The 18802-nt window shown below is 50.7% G+C and overlaps 1 protein-coding gene across 3 annotated transcripts in view; it reads right to left on the minus strand.

Annotated features, from left to right (window-relative positions):
* The window catches only part of SHISA6 (shisa family member 6), a 174012-nt gene that overhangs the window by 127144 nt on the left and 28066 nt on the right, over positions 1-18802 (minus strand). For 2 of the 3 annotated variants that reach the window (XM_058852442.1, XM_058852441.1), the window contains exon 3: positions 3932-4027. The exons of the other annotated variant lie outside the window; for it this stretch is intronic. In XM_058852442.1, the coding sequence (XP_058708425.1) occupies positions 3932-4027 (96 nt within the window). The remainder of the gene's footprint in view (positions 1-3931; positions 4028-18802) is intronic. 3 annotated transcript variants of the gene reach the window in all.

The raw sequence follows: 18802 nt of genomic DNA on the forward strand, positions 1-18802 counted from the left end.
CCTCCCACGGCACCACGAGCAGCAGGAGCTGCTCCCACACAGGAACGTGGGATCCACCCTCCCTCTCTGGGGCTCACAGACCCCTCGGGCTGCAGGGGGGCAGAGATGCCCTGTGCCCACCCAGTGAACTCCTCAGAGGTGCCCCCACACCGAATTAAACGCCTCTACCTCAGAACCAACCCTCAACTTCCTCCTGCCTGACGCTGGATGAGATCAGCCCTGCCTTGTCACCACGGGGACTTCTCCGGCCCTAAGAGCTGAGATTCATTCCCTGGGTCATCCTGACAGGCTGGCAGCAGAGTAACTGCCCATGGCTGGAAGAACATGCACAGTAATGGCCTCAGAGCCCTCAGATGGCAGGCAGTGATGCACTGCCCAGTGGAATGTCATGGAAGAGCCATAAATCCCCATCCTGCAGGAGCCTGGGGATGTCAGACGTGTGAATATGCTGATTTGGTATCCATGGTACTTTGGCATGTCTCACGTCTTTGTCTTCTGCCCAAAATAGATGAGCTCTTAAATATTACTCAGCACTTGGAGTTCTGCCACAGCACAGAAGACAGTTGAGAAAACACCAAAAATGTGTCTCCCAGTGCAGAGAAATACTGAGAGAAACTTCACTGGCTTTGCTCAGTCCGGGGGCAGAGCCTGCAAGGCAGGGTGAGGTTATTTGGCTGGAGTGGAGGGTGTAACACAGGGACTGGCACTGAAAAAGGACAGAACCTGCTCATCTAAACAGGACAAAATAGCACAGAACCTGCTCATGTAAATAGGAATAGGACAAAATAGCACAGAACCTGCTCATCTAAAGCCCTGGCTGAAGCTCTCACCCCTTCTTACAGGTACTGGGTGGTCACTTCAAGCTGAACTCAGGAAATGTGTCACACAGTATTTCCCAAAATCCAAATATTTCAGGCACAATCCTAAGGACAGAACCCCTCGGTCCTTTGTGACAGCCCAAGCCCCCCTGTGACAGCACAAACAGACAATCAGGTCATGTCACAGACAAAGACAAAGCCACACACGAGCACAAGCAGGTCCTGCAGCAGGTGTGAGGTGTTCACCACTCTCACCTCTCAGCAGTGGGCTGAAATCTGCCATTAAGAAACTGGAAATGAACATTATAGCACTGTTCAAAACCCAGGTGGATTTACAGGCAGCTGAAAGGTAAATTCTAAGTCCAGTCCATTCTGATGTCTATAAACAGCCACGATATTCATTTCTTCAGAGGACAAAACCTTTTATTCAGTTTGGAAAGCACCACCTGGCTGTGGTGGATAAACAGGCTGCATTCCCAGTGCCCACTCTCCCACCTTCCCAGGGACAGGGAATGTGCTCTGGAAAAGGTGTGGAAACCCCTGGCCCATCACAGGAGAGCAGAGCCCCTGAGCCTTTGCAGCTAAAGAAGGGAGAGGAGGTTTTGTTCTCACCTGGGAAGGAACTGGGAAGAGGTTTTTGTCCAGCTCAGGCTGCTGGGGGTGCCTCAGGGCTCTGAGGTGAGGATAACTCACCTGTCTGAGCCAAAGGGCTGGCTTTACAGCCCTGCTCAGGGATCTCCGTGGGCTTGCTGGAGGCTAGCAGGACACCCCCACTCCATGGAGCATCACTCCTGGGGCACCTTTGCTTCCTGACCCTAAATCCGCTCCTGATGTGGCAGGACATGACCATAAAACTCCTCTGGGATGGGGACACCCTGTGTGAAATGTCACCCATGGGTCCTTCCTTGAGCCACTGCAGCTCCCAGCCCACCTGAGGTTCCTCTGCCTCCCTTCCCTCGGTTCAGAGCTGGACTGGGATTGCAGGGTATTGGATTACAAATCTGGGATTGCAGGGTATTGGATTGCAGGGTATTGGGTTACAAATCTGGAATTGCAGGGTATTGGATTGCAGGGTATTGGGTTACAAATCTAGGATTGAAGGGTATTGGATTACAGGACTGGAATTTCAGATTATTGGATTACAGGACTGGAATTGAGGATACTGGATTACAAATCTGGAATTTCAGGGTATTGGATTGCAAGGTATTGGATTACAAATTTGGGATTGTAGGATACTGGATTACAAATCTGAAATTTCAGGGTATTGGATTACAGGACTGGGATTTCAGGGTATTGGAGCACAGATCTGGAATTTCAGGGTATTGGAATATAGGATATTGGATTACAGGACTGGGATTGCAAGGTATTGGAGCACAAATCTGGAATTTCAGGGTATTGGATTACAGGACTGAGATTTCAGAGTATTGGAGCACAAATCTGGAATTTCAGGGTACTGGATTGCAGGACTGGGATTTCAGGGTATTGGATTACAAGTCCCACGGGTGCTACCTCAGCCTCAGTAAACTTTATTTAAGCACACACAGACATACACAGACAATATACATATATTTGTTTCTTCTCTGACAGTTCTACAGGACCAACACTACTTTGGATGACACTCGTGGAGAGCTGGAAAAAGTGCAGGAGATGTAGGAAAAAAAATGAAAAAAAATAAAATATCAAGGTCCTTTAATCATTTGCGAGTCACGGTCATCCACAGAAACAACACAGGAGCGTTCAACCAGGCGAGCACGAGGACACAGCTCCACATACAGTACATTGGTCTAGAGAGCAATCTCCAGGTACATTGTGTCTACAGGGGGTACAGCAGTCTTGGGGACACAAAAGGGGACAGGAATGGCACATGCACCCCCAGTGTCACAGCCAGGGCACCGCTGGGGGGACAGGAGGACACTCCGAACACGTCTCACTGTACACCAGAAAAACTCACCAAAGAGGCAACAGCGTGATGGGCAAACACGGCCCGGGGTGCTGGTGTCACCAGAACACAGCCCTGGTGTCACCAGGACACAGCTCTGGTGTCACCAGAACACAGCTCTGGTGTCACCAGGACACAGCTCTGGTGTCACCAGAACACAGCCCTGGTGTCACCAGAACACAGCCCTGGTGTCACCAGGACACAGCCCTGGTGTCACCAGAACACAGCTCTGGTGTCACCAGGACACAGCTCTGGTGTCACCAGAACACAGCCCTGGTGTCACCAGAACACAGCCCTGGTGTCACCAGAACACAGCTCTGGTGTCATCAGGACACAGCTCTGGTGTCATCAGGACACAGCCCTGGTGTCACCAGAACACAGCTCTGGTGTCACCAGAACACAGCCCTGGTGTCACCAGGACACAGCTCTGGCACACCAGGACACAGCTCTGGTGTCATCAGGACACAGCCCTGGTGTCACCAGGACACAGCTCTGGTGTCATCAGGACACAGCTCTGGTGTCACCAGGACACAGCTCTGGCACACCAGGACACAGCTCTGGTGTCATCAGGACACAGCCCTGGTGTCACCAGGACACAGCTCTGGTGTTACCAGAACCCCCAGGATGTTTGGTTACTTGTGGTAAAGGGCTGTCTCTCCACAGATATTTATATACAGTACATGTACACAGAACATACACAGAGCAGCATATGTATATTTTTGTGTTTTCCTGTTTGTACATTATATCACAGATTATAGGAATATGGGAAATATAGGCTTCAGGAGCTAAAAAGAAATAATTTTATAAAATATTCATCATAACCCCGCCCCCCGCCCCTGCTCCGTTTCAATCTAAATAAATCAATAAATCAAATAAAAGCCCAGAAGTCAAAGAAAAGAACTCCAGCCCCACGGTCTGGAGGTGGTCACTGCCTGCCCTGGGCCAGCTGGACATTCCTTCCCCTTTGGGAGCAGCCAGGAAAACACAAAGCTGGAGGAACAGTCGCACTGCAAAGCCAGGTGGAGCCTGGCATCGCCCCTGCCAGGACCCCCAGGTCCTGCCCGAGCCCAGCCCTGACCCTGCAGCCCCATTTCCTGGGCTGACCCCGCCGCCAGCTCACAGCTTTGGATTTAAAACATTCTTTTTATTTAGCAAAAAATGGTTTCCACTGTACCCTTCGTGTGTCCTCGTCCTAACGTGACAAACCCGGAGGAGATGAAATTATGGAGATCTGGCCCTCCACTGCGATAAATATCCTTTCCATAGTGACCTGCCAGGGAAAAGGAAACAAAAACACCTTCAGTCACTCTGTCTGTGGGGATACACATGTATTGAAATATTTATATATTTATATATAAAAATATTTATATATTTATTTATATAGTTGTATAAAATATATTTCTATATAAATATATTTCTATATTTATATATTGTATATATTTATATACTTCTATATATTTATGTATTTTTATATATTTATATTATATTATATATAATAATATACATATACATATACATATATAAAATATTTTATATAATTATCTAATACATATTTATATATACAATATATATTATATATCTTTATATATAATATATAATATATTATAGATTTTTATATATGTTATATATATTTATGTAAAATATATTATTTTATATATCACATATATTTATATATTTATATATTTATATATAAATATATTTTTTATATATAAATATATATATATATATATTTTTTTTTTTTTAATATCTATTTATATATGTGCTATTCAGCCCTGCTGTCACCCTCATACACACTGCACAATTCCTGGCACCCTGAGGGTGGCACAGCAAATGATACCTGTGGCAACCTCAAAGCCTGAATTCTTTGTTGGCAAAGATTTATGAAGAAGAACAACTGCACATTTTGGAAATTGCCCAGGAATGAACAGAATCTTCGAGTGGATGCACCAAAGTGCCAAATCAAACAGCCCTATCTTGAGGAAATTGGCTCATTCCTGGCTCAGATCCATGTTTCCTCTCCCATGGTCTCACTCACACCTCCAAGGAGGTGAAGGGAAGCAGAGGAGGTTCCAGGCAGACCCTGAGAGCATCCCAGCGGGGATTTTGTCCCCACGTGCTGGTGACACCCCTGTCCAGGCTGCTCCCAGTCCCCAGGAACTGCAGAACAGCAAACTCAGATTTCAGCTTTGGTTTGCTCTGCTCTATGCATGACATCCCTGCACAGCTCCTCAAAAAACTTCCTCAGAGCTCTCTCAGTCCCTGACGACAGAGTAGGTTCAAGAGACACCCAGATTTTTAATATTTTAATACATTAATAAAGGAATAAAAAAGCATCCTGGCTCCTTGTTACCATGCAAAGCTCTGAAATGAGGACACAGATGATTTTTCAGATACTCTTTATCATCTCCTCCCTTTTTCATGTTGTTAATTTTTCTGTTCCTATTATTTCAGGAAGAGGCAGAGATAAGATAGGTGCAGGGGGAGGGAAGCCTCGGGGGTTAGGAATGCAGCTCAGTCCCAGGGAAATTCCACTTTTCCCCGATTTCCCGCAGGAGCTGCGGTGGCAGAAAGGCCTGGGCTGGAGCAGAGCTGGGTCAGGCAGCTGTGGGCAGGAGCAGGAGGGCATCAGGATCCAGGTGGGAACAGCCTGTCCTGCCCGGCCCCCCTGGGCTCCACAGCCCTGCTCTGTTTTGCAAGGACACCAAAAGCTGTTTGTTCCCACCAGGTTCAGGCTCTCTGGGAATGAAGAGAGGCTTTGGGAGCTTCTCTCGCCCCCTCGCAGCCAGGAACTGTCCCCAGCCCCAGCAGTTCTGGGTTTATCACAGCACCCACCTGCCCCCCAAGGACCCCAAATGTCACAGAATCCCAGACTGGTTTGGGCTGGAAGGGACATTAAAACTCATCCCATCCCACCCCAGCCATGGCAGGGACACCTTCCCCTGGCCCAGGAGCTCCCAGCCCTGTCCAGCCTGGCCTTGGGCACTGCCAGGGATCCAGGGACAGCCCCAGCTGCTCTGGGCACCCTGTGCCAGGGCCTGCCCACCCTGCCAGTGAATGATTCCTGTCCAAAATCCCATCCAGCCCTGCCCTCTGGCACTGGGAGCCATTCCCTGTGTCCTGTCCCTCCATCCCTTGTAAACAGCCTCTCCATGTTTCCTGCAGCTCCTTCAAGCTCTGTGAGGCCACACTGAGCTCATCCCAAAGCTTCTCCTGTCCAGGTGAACATTCCCAGCCTTCCCTCCCAGCAGAGCTGGGATCCCTCGGATCATTTGGTGCCTCCAGGTCCTCTCTGTGCTCGCCCTGGGGGTGGGCTCTCCCCTGACCCCTCTGTTCTCCCCCAGTGGGTCAGAGCAGGCTCCAGCCCCATCCCCAGCAGGGGCCATGCCAGGAGAGGCTGGCACAGGCTCTGCCACCCCAGGGATGGTGCTGGAGAGCCTGAGGAGCTCACAGGAGCTGCTGACACTTCTGACAAACCTTCATTCCCATCTAATAGAGGAGCCATCCCTCTCCCTTCCCACACGGGCTTGTTCTGCTCAAGGTCAGCCAAGTGCTCCCTGGAGACCTCACCAAACACACCCAAAGGGTTTCCACAGCTTTGGGAGTGCCTGCAGCTCCCAAGTCTCTCCTCACAGCTGTGGCAATGTAAGGCGGTGGCAAAAAAACAGAAATCCCCCAGAAATTCCCTGAGAAGGGCATCCAGAAAAAAGACAGAAGGATTTTCTACTTCCATGGCAAACATCATGGGTTCTCTCTCTTTTCTTCCTGCCTCCCTCCTGCAAGCTCTGCCTTCTGGATTCCCAGAAAGGAGGCAGAGCTCTGGGTGCCTGGAATTCTTTGTGCTCCATGAGATGTTCATGGTGGTCCTGAGGAGCCTCCAGAGGTGCTCTGGGGCTGCAATGCCCAGCTGGATTTCCTTTTCTCTATCACTATTCTAAAATACGCTGCATCTTTGCTTTCCAATGAGCCAAGTTCTGCTCCTGTCCCAGGAATTTCTGTGCTCTCAGAGCCAGCCACTGTGGCTCTGAGCAGTGCCAGAAATCCCCTGTTTGAAATCAGGATAAAAGAACCACACAATATTGCTGCTACCTCCAGTTGAAATCAGCTGCCTTTTACAGGTCCCTTCGGAGAATCTGCTTAAGACAGATCAAGAAGGGGAAGTTTATAAAAAAGCAAACATTTGCTGGCAGATTGAGGATTGTTCATCAGCCATTTGCTCTCTGAACCTTGCTCTGCCCCTGCTTATGGAACGTTGTAGTTCAATTAAAACATCCCTGTGATAACGAGCCATTAGCATTTGAACAGGAGTTACATTTTCCCAGGAGAAACTCAAATTTGCCGACTTCAAGCAGCATGACTTTTCCCTTTCCACGGATGTATTATAGGATGCTAAGTTTGCTTTATGGTTTGTTTTTGGTTTTGGTTTTTTTTTTTTTCATTCCTGCTCACTTGTGATCATTTATTTTGGCCTTGTAAAATTCTGGGAGAATTCTGGGAATGGCTTTTCCTTTCAGAAGGGCCTGGGGGCTGCTGGGGGCCAGATCCAGGTGTTGTTATTCAATTTATTTGCCACAATCCCAGCTTGTGCCGGGTGTTTCCCACTGGACGTGCAGGGTCCCTTGGAGCAGCCCCAAATGCAGGTGCCCAGCAGAGCAGTGGCAGCACAGACAGGGGCACGCCAGACCAGGAAATTCCCCATTTCCTTCTCCCTTCTGCCTCCAGCTGTGCTCTCCCCGAGGTGCTGGGAGTCCTTCCAGAGCTGCCAGAGGGGGCTCAGCCCCGAGCTGATGGAGCTGCCTGGGCCATGGGCTGGGAAGCAGCTCCTGGAACTCATCCCAGAAGTTCCCAGTGACCAGGCTGAACCTTGGTGTTGCCCTCTGCCCTATGGTGAGAGAGCTAAAAAATGCCAAAATCCTTGAAAAGCTGGTGTAGCTGGAATGTATTCCATTTTATTTCAGATGTCAGAGGTTTTTCATAGAATCACTGAACGGTTTGGGTTGGAAGGAACATTAAATCCCATCCCATCCCACCCCTGCTGTGGCAGGGACACCTTCCCCTGGCCCAGGCTGCTCCAGCCCCAATGTCCAGTCTGGCCTTGGGCACTGCCAGGGATCCAGGGGCAGCCCCAGCTGCTCTGGGCACCCTGTGCCAGCCCTCCCCACCCTGCCAGGGATCAATTCCTGCCCAATATCCCATCTAAACCCACTCTGTTTCTGTGAAGCCATTCCTGTGTCCTGTCCCTCCATCCCTTGGGAATTTCTCTCCGTGTTTCCTGCAGCTCCTTCAGGTCCTGGAAGATCACAACGAGGTCACCCCAAAGCTTCTCTTCTCCAGGATGAACATTCCCAGCTCTCCCAGCCTTTCCTCCCAGCAGAGCTGCTCCATCCTTCTGCTCATCCTGGAGCCTCCTCTGGGCTCTCCCCAGGCTGGGGCAGCTCTGCAGGTGGGGTCTGACCTGAGCACAGGGACTGAACCCCCCTCCCCTCCCTGCTGCCCACACTGGGGCTCAGCCCAGGGCAGGGGAGGGTTCTGGGTCCCAGCTCTCACCCACAGCACCCCCAAATCCTTCTCCCAGGGCTGCTCCCTCCGCTCACCCAGCACTGTCCCCTCCTGCCACCCGCAGCCGTGGCCCTTCCACGTGTCCTCGTTTGCCCAGGGGTCCCTGCCTGCACATTTTGAGGGTCTGGGAATGAAACCCCAGCCCCAGAGCTGCTCCTGACGGGGCCCCACAGCACGAACAGCCCCCAAAGCAAAGCAGCCCCTGCCTGATCCCACAGCACACGTGTTGCTCCCTGCCCATGCGGATTTTGCATCTCAGTTTCTCCTGGCTGGGATCAGATTCAAAGTGCTGCCCCAGAGCCCTGTGTTTGACCTTCTGGAAGAGACTTTTCCTGCTCTTTTGCTCCCTGCTCTGGCTCAGGCTCGGCTCCATGTGCTCTAATGCCTGTGAGCCCCTGGACTCGGCACTCGCTCCCCGGCTTTGGGGCAGAGCTGTGGCACCAAAGCAAAGCAAGATCAACACTTACACAACTCCAAACTCCCAGCAGAGACTGAAACAAGGTGGAATTTCACTTCTTTCCCCCCTCTCCTCTGGTTACAAGACAGCAGAGTGCTCTGCCTGCCACACAATAATTCAAAATTCTTCAGGGCACGGAGCTCGGAGGGAACATTTCATTACAAAAGCATCCTACAGAACACACATATGGAACAACCTCGGCCACAAACTGCAATTACATCCCTGGCTCTGCTTTAACAGAATTATTAGAGCTGAACTAAAATGCTGTTATCCACCTCTTGGAAATGTTATTACTGAGCACAGATTACATCACCCTGAGAAGGGCAGACAGGGACTGGCGTGGACAGACTTTTGCAAGATGCACAGAGATCTGACCTCAGCCTCACCACAAACTGCTCTGGGGAAAAGAGCCCTGCACCCAGGGAGGAGCCCTCACATCCAACTCCTCAGCACGGGGTTATGGTCAGACAGATCTCTGCAGGAGAAGAAAAAATCCTTTCATTTCTGGGGGGTGGTTGGAGGATCCACAGCCTCCCTGCTTCTGGTGCCGCTCATTTCTGCTGGGGAGATTCTTTTGGGGATGTTTCCCACATTACAGAGCTGGAGTGACCCTTTTGGAGCTGCTTTACACAGGAAACAGCCTGAGACCAAGGGCACGAGGTGCCAGAAGCGCTGGGAGGTGTTTGCAGAGCGCCCTGCACCATCCCCTGTCCTGCCACTCACACCGGGGCAACTTGGGATGCGAGGGAGGCTCAGCTCCAGACCCAAACCCATCAATTCCTCCCCCAGAGGTGCCCAGGACAGCCAGAGACACCCCAGACCTCCCAGTCTGGGGAATTTGTGGGTGTCACACATGGCTACAAGTTTGAGGAAAATGTTTGCAGCCACGTCAGGCAGCTGGGGAGCTTCTCTTGGGGTGCAAATTAACAGAGTTACAGAGAAGGGACATCCCAGGGATGCCACTGAGACACCAAATGTCCCCATTTTCCTTCTCCAAACCACCCAAAAAGCAGGAGCCAGCTGGCACCTCTCACACTTGTCACAAACAGCTCAGTGAGGGCTCCACCACCGAGTTTTGCCTGTTTAACACCATCCTTCTGGCACTGCTGCCTGTCCAGCATACGGAAATGTGCCCAAAAAAGGCCCTGGAAGGAGTTCAGTGGTACTTGGGGTGAGCTGTCAGCGCTGCACAGCCAGACATGAGAGGGATATATTCCAAATCAGAGCAGGAAATATCAGATTTTTCCATGTCCTACAGATATTCTGTAGCTTAAATCACACTGGGTGGGCTAAGGAGAGCCAAGTTCCCTGCCCCAGGAATCACAGAATCACAGGAATGTTTAGGTTGGTGTTGCTCTATTAAGGAACGGCTGGAAAGAGACGACACAGACTCTCATGGAGTCAGAACAGGAGAATTTCCTAGTTTATTGCTTCAGCCTTGTTTTATAGACTGGTTCGTGGAAAATACAGAAAGGAAACTCTTATTGGTTAATAAACCACTACATCACCATCATTGGTCAGTGGTGTACACCACCCTCTGACCTTCTCTTGCCAAGAAAACATGGGACAAACAGCACCTGGAAGGCTGTTTTCTGTCTGTGAGGATTGTTTTCAAATCCTCCCATGAATTTCTCAGGCTAGCTCTCAGGCAGGGCTGAGCTCTGTGGCCTGTAATAACTACAGGCACTCTGGTTCAGATTTAGCATCTATAGGTTGGAAAAGATCTCTGAAATCACCAAGTCCAACCACTCAAACCATGGCCTCAAGTGCCACATCTGGCGTTTTGAACCCCCTGAGCACCCTGTTCTGGGCTTTGCAACCCTTTCCATGGAGAAATTGTCCCCATTATCTGGTCTTAACTTCCCCTGGCACAACTTGGAGTCTTTTCCTCTTGTCCAGCTGCTCCCTGGCAGCAGAGCCCCCCTGGCTGCATTCTCAGGGCATTTGGAGAGCAGTAAATGTGACAATCCACCCATAATTTCACCCTCTTTCAAAAGAATTTCTTCCTTTTTGTCCCTTTTTCTCCTGCCAGGCCTTTGGAACATCCTTCCCTGCTTCATCCCAGGGTTTGGGATGTTCCTGCAGGAGCACAGGGCAGAGCTGTGTCCCAGGGCTGGGTGGGCTCTCCAAGGACACAGAAAACACAGAACAACAGGATCAGGGAGTTTGGGTTCAAAACAGAACAGGAGGATCATTCCAGCTGGAAAACTGAGAGATCCTCACTTTTCCTTTTGATTTATTCTGCTCTGACTCCTGCATTATCAGCCTTCAGGGGGGATTTACATCACTTCTTCCACCCTTCCCTGCAACCAGGCCAGGTAAAAGCTCCCTGTTCACAAACAAATCCTGGAACTTTCAGGACAAATCACTGGCCACTGGCTGGGCTCCATGGAAAACAACTCATCCTGGAAGAATTCCTGAGACAAGAACGGGGGACTTTTCCCTGGCACAAGGTTTGGAGCGGTCCAAAGGGGCAGCCCTGCTAAAAACTTGTCCCTTCCAGCACAGCAGAGCCACCAAACCCAGAGCACTGAGCTGCACGAGGCCAGCCCGGGCTCCTGCATCTGCCTGGTGCTGGAAAAGCTGCAGAGTGAAGCTCAAAGCTGTGCTGGCTCCAGTGACCCAGGGAACATCTCCTTTGTTAATTGTTTACTCCACTAACTACAGCAGCTGTCCTTGACTTTGAAACCCCCTGTGAGCTGGAACAGGCTGGAAGAGGCTTCAGGAAACAGCACTTTTAGGTTCTGTTAACTTTAAAAAATGACTCTGTGAAAGCAAAACCCAGGAGTGCAGCGCTTGAGGGTCTCGGCAGCAACGTGGGATGACAGAAATGCAGAGATGAGCTCATGCTCTGCTCAGATAAAAGCACTTTCAAAAGGAGGGGATTACATGGATAAGAAAATAAATCACAGCCCCTCTCCAGCCCTCCACGAGCACGTTCTGGGCAGCACAAAACCCACTGAAGGGCTGGAACAGCCCTGCTCCCATGGGCTGCTTCTCCTCCCCAGGGACACAGACGTGGCTTGGAGCTGTGATGGTCCCCAAAGAGCAAAACTTAAAGCCCCTAAAGCCACTAAAGCCCCTAAAGCCTTCCTCCACAGCAGGAAGAAGGGGCCCATGGATGTTGCCCTTTAGAGAATCCCAGGATGGGTTGGGTTGGAAGAGACCTTAAATCCCACCCATCCCACCCCAGCCATGGCAGGGACACCTTCCCCTGTCCCAGGAGCTCCCAGCCCTGTCCAGCCTGGCCTTGGGCACTGCCAGGGATCCAGGGGCAGCCCCAGCTGCTCTGGGCACCCTGTGCCAGGGCCTGCCCTCCCTCACAGAGAAGAATCTTTTCTTTACATCTACTCCAATCCTGCTCTCTGCCAGACCCTTCAGAGCTGCCAGAGTCACCCACAATCTCCCAGGGATGCCCAGGGTGGGATTGTTGGGGTGTCTGTGCAGGGCCAGGGGTTGGACTCTGATCCTTGTGGGTCCCTTCCAGCTCAGGGAATTCTGTGCTTCTGTAGAGATATTTTACAGCCTTGATTTGTTTGTGCATTCACCACATTTTCTGTGATGGCCCTGGCACAGGGTGCCCAGAGCAGCTGGGGCTGCCCCTGGATCCCTGGCAGTGCCCAAGGCCAGGCTGGACATTGGGGCTGGAGCAGCCTGGGACAGGGGAAGGTGTCCCTGCCATGGCTGGGGTGGGATGGATGAGTTTTAATGTCCCTTCCAACCCAAACCAGTCTGGGACTCTGGGACTCAAGAGAAAGAGAAAAATTCTCCTCCTGGTATCTGCAGGCCCTGAGTTTGTTCTCTCATGCTGAGCACTCCACACGTTCCTGTTTAGCACCCTCTCAGGAAAAGCCTCTGGCAGAGGCTGAGGATGTTCTGCCACCCTGCTGGATCCATTGCAGGCTGCTTTGAGGTGTTCTGTGCAGAGAATATCAGTCACCGAGTGCTGCAGCTTTCACAGCCCTGTGCACACGGCTTCATCCAGCCCAGTGCCATCACAGCCCTCAGAAAAATCAGCTTTAACTCCTTCCTGCCAGCTCAAGGCCACTCTTCCCTCCTGGCAGGCTGCTGGGTGCCAGGCTGGGGCTGTTCTGATCCCAGGGTCTGTGTCCATGTGGCACCACCAAGGGAGTGTGACATGCACAGAGTGCCCTTGTCCCACATCCCAGGGGTTTTGGGATTCCAGAATTCCTCTGGTCTTCAACCCATCCCAGCTGGGGAAGGACTGTACAGCTCTCAGGCTCAGGGCAGGAATCTCTGCTGGGCTGCTGGGAGCTGGTCCTTGGCAGCCCTCCCTGCTTACTGAACAGCAGGGAAGGGAAAGGGGCAGAAAAAAATGAGAAAAAAAGAAAAGAAACACAGAAGATAAAGAAAGGGGGGAAAAAAAAGGCAGAGGCAGCAGTTCCCTGGCAGAAATCTCCAGGGAGCAGTTGGAGGGTGTGACAGAGAGATGGTGGGAGAAGCATCAGAGCATCACAGCCCTGGGGCTGCTCTGGGTGGCTCTGGGACAGCTCTGGGTGACTCTGGGATTGCTTTGGGTGCTGGAACTGCTCTGGGTGACTCTGGGACAGCTCTGGGTGCTGGGACAGCTCTGAGTGACTCTGGGACTGCTCTGGGTGGCTCTAGAACTGCTCTGGGTGGCTCTGGGACAGCTCTGGGTGGCTCTGAAATTGCTCTGGGTGGCTCTGGAACTGCTCTGGGTGGCTCTGGGACTGCTTTGGGTGCTGGAACTGCTCTGGGTGACTCTGGGAGTCACCACTGTGGGTTTTTTCCTCATTTTAGCTGGGAGGTTCCAGTGGCAGCTGCAGCCCCAGCTCTGCAGCCAAGGCCTCTCCTGCTCAGGCCACCCCTCCCCAGCCTCCAGTGGGAACAGCTGGAATTCTGTCCATGGAAAAGGCATTGAGGGAAGGGCCCGGTGCTCTCCCCTGGTGTTGGGATTTTGTGCAGGGCCAGCCCTTAATTTCCAAGTAATAACATCTCCTGAGATAACTCCGGGGAGCTGCTTCATCCTGGCATCCTTAACTGCCTCTGAAGCAGCACTTGTAATTCAAGATGAAGATACTCATTTCAGAAGGGCTGAACATTTCTGCATTCACATTCATCTTCTTGAAGAAAGAAGCTCCAAAACCTCAGCTACGTTCCCCAAACACATCTGGCTCACAAAATGATGCCTCAACAAATGGAATTTTTAGGGATTAGTGTGCACATTAACTGCAGCCTGCACATTGTGGGATCACTCTGATGGGAAAAGGATGATGATGGCTGAATTTTCCTTCTGGATAAGTGAGGAAAAGGGGATGGACCTGCTGCTGTCTCAGTGCACTCTGAAAGCACATGAGCTCAGGAAATCTCTGGAAAAGCAGGGATAAAAGGAGAGGAAATAACTGTGGGTGTGTCTTAGCCACCTTCTGAAGGGACTGATCCCACCATGAGGAGCAGGAAGAGCAGAGGATGAAAAAACAGGTTTGTCAGTAAAAAAAATAAAAGTGACTTGGGTATTAATATTTGCACTTTTTGTTTTCTGGTTCAGATGGGAGGAAACTTTCTTTTGGAAGGTACAATAGGATTTAACTTACTGAGGAAATGGAAACAAGAATTGGTGAGGGAGACAAAGTGGGTGAGCAGGTGATGGGAGGGATGAAGGAAGGGAGGATGAAGGAAAGGAGGATGAAGGAAAGGAGGATGAAGGAAGGGAAGATGAAGGAAGGGAGGATGAAGGAAGGGAGGATGAAGGAAAGGAGGATGAAGGAAGGGAAGATGAAGGAAGGGAGGATGAAGGAAGGGAGGATGAAGGAAGGGAGGATGAAGGAAGGGAGGATGAAGGAAGGGAGGATGAAGGAAGGGAGGATGAAGGAAGGGAGGATGAAGGAAGGGAGGATAAAGGAAGGGAGGATGAAGGAAGGGAGGATGAAGGAAGGGAGGATGAAGGAAGGGAGGATGAAGGAAGGGAGGATAAAGGAAGGGAGGATGAAGGAAGGGAGGATGAAGGAAGGGAGGATGAAGGAAGGGAGGATGAAGGAAGGGAGGATGAAGGAAGGGAGGATGAAGGAAGGGAGGATAAAGGAAGGGAGGATGAAGGAAGGGAGGATGAAGGAAGGGAGGATGAAGGAAGGGAGGATGAAGGAAGGGAGGATAAAGGAAGGGAAGGGCTCCAGGTGCTCTCTGCTGCTGTGCTGAGCCTGTGCAGCCCCTGTTCTCCAGAGAGTGCAAACACAGCCAGGAACTGCCCCTCAAAGGGGTTCTGCTCTCCAAGCCCCACCCTGTTCTCCCTTCTCAGAGCTAATTTCTTCAAATTGTCCTCACTGAGGTCAGAATGAGCCTCAGTCTGCTCCTGTCCTGCCAGGCCAAGTGAGATCAAGCCTTTATCTGCCTTGGATCTTCTCTAAACCCAACCACTCCTTAGTGGAGTATGGAAAAGCAGCCTGGGGAGAGGGAGAGCAGCAAAGGGAGATTCCACACACAGAGCTGGTGAATTCCTCGGGATTCCCAGGCTGGGATGGTTCTGAAGTGGTCATGAAACTCTGGCACTGCTTTTTTCCTTTCTGACAGAAGGTGAGGCAGGCAGAGCATTCAAAACAGGGATCAGGAGTAGCTGCCTGTCTGTTCTCCAGACACATCAGGTCAGCCAGGGGGGACACCTGGAAATGTCCCCAGCCAGAGGGGACACCTGGAAATGTCCCCAGCCAGAGGGGACACCTGGAGATGTCCCCAGCCAGAGGGGACACCTGGAGATGTCCCCAGCCAGAGGGGACACCTGGGCACATCCCCAGCCCAGGGTTTCCCAGAGCAGACAGGTGTGGAAAGCTCCTCAGCTCAGCAGGGAGCAGTGGGGGTTTGGAAGAGCTGCAGGGCACCAATGCCCAGGAGTTCCTGCCATGAGCCCCCAAAGGGGCTCTCGGGAAGGGAGGAGAGGGATTTTTCCCAGGGGCTGTTACAGGATAAAGGGAATGGCCTTAAGCTGAAGGAGGACAGAGTTGGGTTGGGTATTGGAAAGAAATTCCCCCTGTGAGGGTGGGGAGGGCTGACACAGGGTGCCCAGAGCAGCTGTGCCTGCCCCTGGATCCCTGGAATTCTCCCCACCCAAGTAACACCCACTTTTATTGGGGTCAGATTTGCAGGGACAGGACAGGGAGCCATTCCCAGAGCACACTGAAGGAATCTGCTGGCCCAAGCTCTCTTCTAATGAGGTTCAACACCAGCAGTTCCCTGTGTCCTGCTTTGGGATGAATCCCAGGAGTGGGGCTGCTCCAAGCCCCATCCCCTCCCGTGCTGTGTCCCTGAACACTTTGTACCCCTGGAACTGAGCAGCTGCTCAGGGGCTGAGGAGCACCAGAGCCAGCCAAGCTGTGCTGCTTCTGCTGGAATCTCATTTACAGAGGGCCTAATATTCCCCTCTTAATTAATTTGTTCTGTTCGCCTGCGACCAAACTGGCTTTTGTTCTTCAGGAGCTCCTCAAAAATTAGCTGCAATACCTGATGGAATTTAATTATATAGGCTAAGGAAAGTGATTAAGGGCAAAGGGAGAGCTGATAACACCTCCCAGCCTTCAAGGGTATCAGCAGAAGGGGGAGAGAACCTGCTCTTCCCAGGGGGAGGGAGAATACTGAGGAGTGACTGTCCCAGCAGGGAATTAAGGCTGGAGATAACAATTCCCTGATATCAGAACACCTTTGGAGGGTCAGCTGTGCATGACTAAAGCTGTCCAGATCTGCCTCAAACACCATCCCAGGGAAATTTGCTCCTGACCTCTGCCAGGACTAGCTTGAACCAGAGTCTGGGACCACAAATCCCAGCTCAGTGGGACAGCTGAGCTACCCAGGCTGCTGAACATGAGGGGGATCCAGGAACTGGGGGTTCTTGGGCCAAAACTTACAGGAATTCTGTAAAATTGAACAATTCCTGCTAAACATGAGGGGGATCCAGAAACTGGGGGTTCTTGGGCCAAACTTTGACAGGAATTCTGTAAAATGGAACAATTCCCTGTTAAACATGAGGGGGATTCAGGAATTGGGAGCTCTTGGGCCAAACCTTACAGGAATTCTGTAAAACTGAACAATTCCTGCTAAACATGAGGGGGATCCAGGAACTGGAGGTTCTCAGGCCAAACCTTACAGGAATTCTGTAAAAGGGCAAAATTCCAGCAGTGTCTCTGCCTGTGCTTCAGGCTGAGCACTCAGAAATGGTGGTAACACTGATTTTCTCAGCTGGGCCTTGGGAGCCTCCTTATAAATATTTATGAAGTGCTCTGTTTATAATTGTGAGTAAATAAATGGGTGTATGGAATTCACAGTCCAAGGATGCAAGTTGTTCTGTTTCACACCCTCAGAGTCATTCATGGTTTCTGCTTTCCTCTGGAAGCAAAGGATTTGGGAAGAACAACTTCAAAAATTCCCATCTCAAAGGGAGCAGCAATCAGGAAAGAAAAGCCAGGACTTAAGGGGCAAATCCTGCTGACATCAGGAAAGACAGGGAAAAGCTCTTGTCAGTACTTCCTGTGCCTGAGGATGGAGATGGTGCTGAAGTTTATAAAGTTATAAAGTGCTGAAGTGTCCAAATCCTTTTTTAAGTCATTTTGAGAGGGGACATCACGCTCAGAGACTCAGAATCTTTTGGGATCTTGCCCACCCATTCTCCTGTGACACCTGTAGGGGCTTTTGGGGACCTTTTGGGAATCCTCCTGGTTGTTTTTCTGCACCTTCCTTCCTCTTTGTGGCCTTGTCCTTGGCTTTGTCCCTGCCCTTGTTCCCAGCACAGCATTCAGATAAAAGTGCCCATTCCCAATGAACCCATGGGTGATTGCAGGGGAGCTGAAACTGGACAATCATTAAATTCCCTTCCAAGCCAACCATTCCAGGATCCCATGACCATTTTCTGGATGCCTGTCCCAGCTGGCCATGCCCTGCAGCTCCTCCTGGCACTGTTTGTATTGTTTTACTGCTGCTTGCTGTGGGATCTCAGCCTCCTCAGGGCTGAGCCCCTCTGGGATCCCCCCTCAAACAGGAGTTTCCCTTATTTCAGTTCTGTTTCAGGAAGGATACTCCAAAAGGCTCATTAGCTTCTCATTTCTCCTGTTTATTAATATATAATCAAAAGCCTTGGCAGGTCTTCCCCAGCCTTTCTGCACAAGTTCATCCAGCACAGCTTTGGCTCAAGTTGGCTTGAACAGCACAAAATGGCCCTGAAATACACAGCTCTTTTATCTTTATACTTATTTTCACCCAATTAACAATAAATACGTAAATTATTTTTCTTAATGACCCAATGACCCAACACCTGTGTACTGCACTGTGACATTCTCTATCCAATCATCTATTACTACCCAAAAACCTCGAGAAGAAGATGAAGCAGAAAGAAGGACAAGAGACAACACCCTGAATCCTCTATCTTGTCTTCTGTTTTCTAAACTAGTTTATACTCTAACTTTTTCACCCAGTGACATAAGAAAACTCTCTAATCTACACACACTTTTAGTTTTTCTATTTAACTTTAACAATTGTTTTCAGGGTGTTATATGAAATTCAGTGTTTTCTTGGATGTCAGAGCCAGCTATCAGAGATAAGGGCACACTCTGTGCCTCTGACTCTAACAGTTTGCACCTCTGGTCACACCCAGCCAGCCCAGCAGGGCCTGCTCCAGGTAACTTCTGTCCCCACCATGGTCCCACCACCCTTTCCTTCACCTGAAAGTGCAGCTGGGAAAAAGAACCATTACCATTTCCATGGGAATGCTTCCCTGCCCATGCTGTCAGGACGTGGCAAGGAGCTAAATCGCACCAGACAGCCACTGATGGATGATGGCACCCAAAATTAACCAGAAGGATATTTATATTTTCCCTGCCGAGGCCTTGGAATGAGTCCCTGCGTGTTTGGCAGCGCTCCCCAGAGCTGCTGAGGGCTGAGGCAGATGCCTGCAGAAAGGCAGTGCTGGCTTTGTTTACGAGGGAGTTACTCTCACGGGGAGGAACTCAGCCACTTGCTTTCATCTTAAAGGTGGCAACATTATTTTTGTGCTTCTCTTGAGGGGAGGAGAGC

This window comes from Poecile atricapillus, chromosome 17 (genome assembly GCF_030490865.1).
Source record: "Poecile atricapillus isolate bPoeAtr1 chromosome 17, bPoeAtr1.hap1, whole genome shotgun sequence".
Classification (NCBI taxonomy): domain Eukaryota; kingdom Metazoa; phylum Chordata; class Aves; order Passeriformes; family Paridae; genus Poecile; species Poecile atricapillus.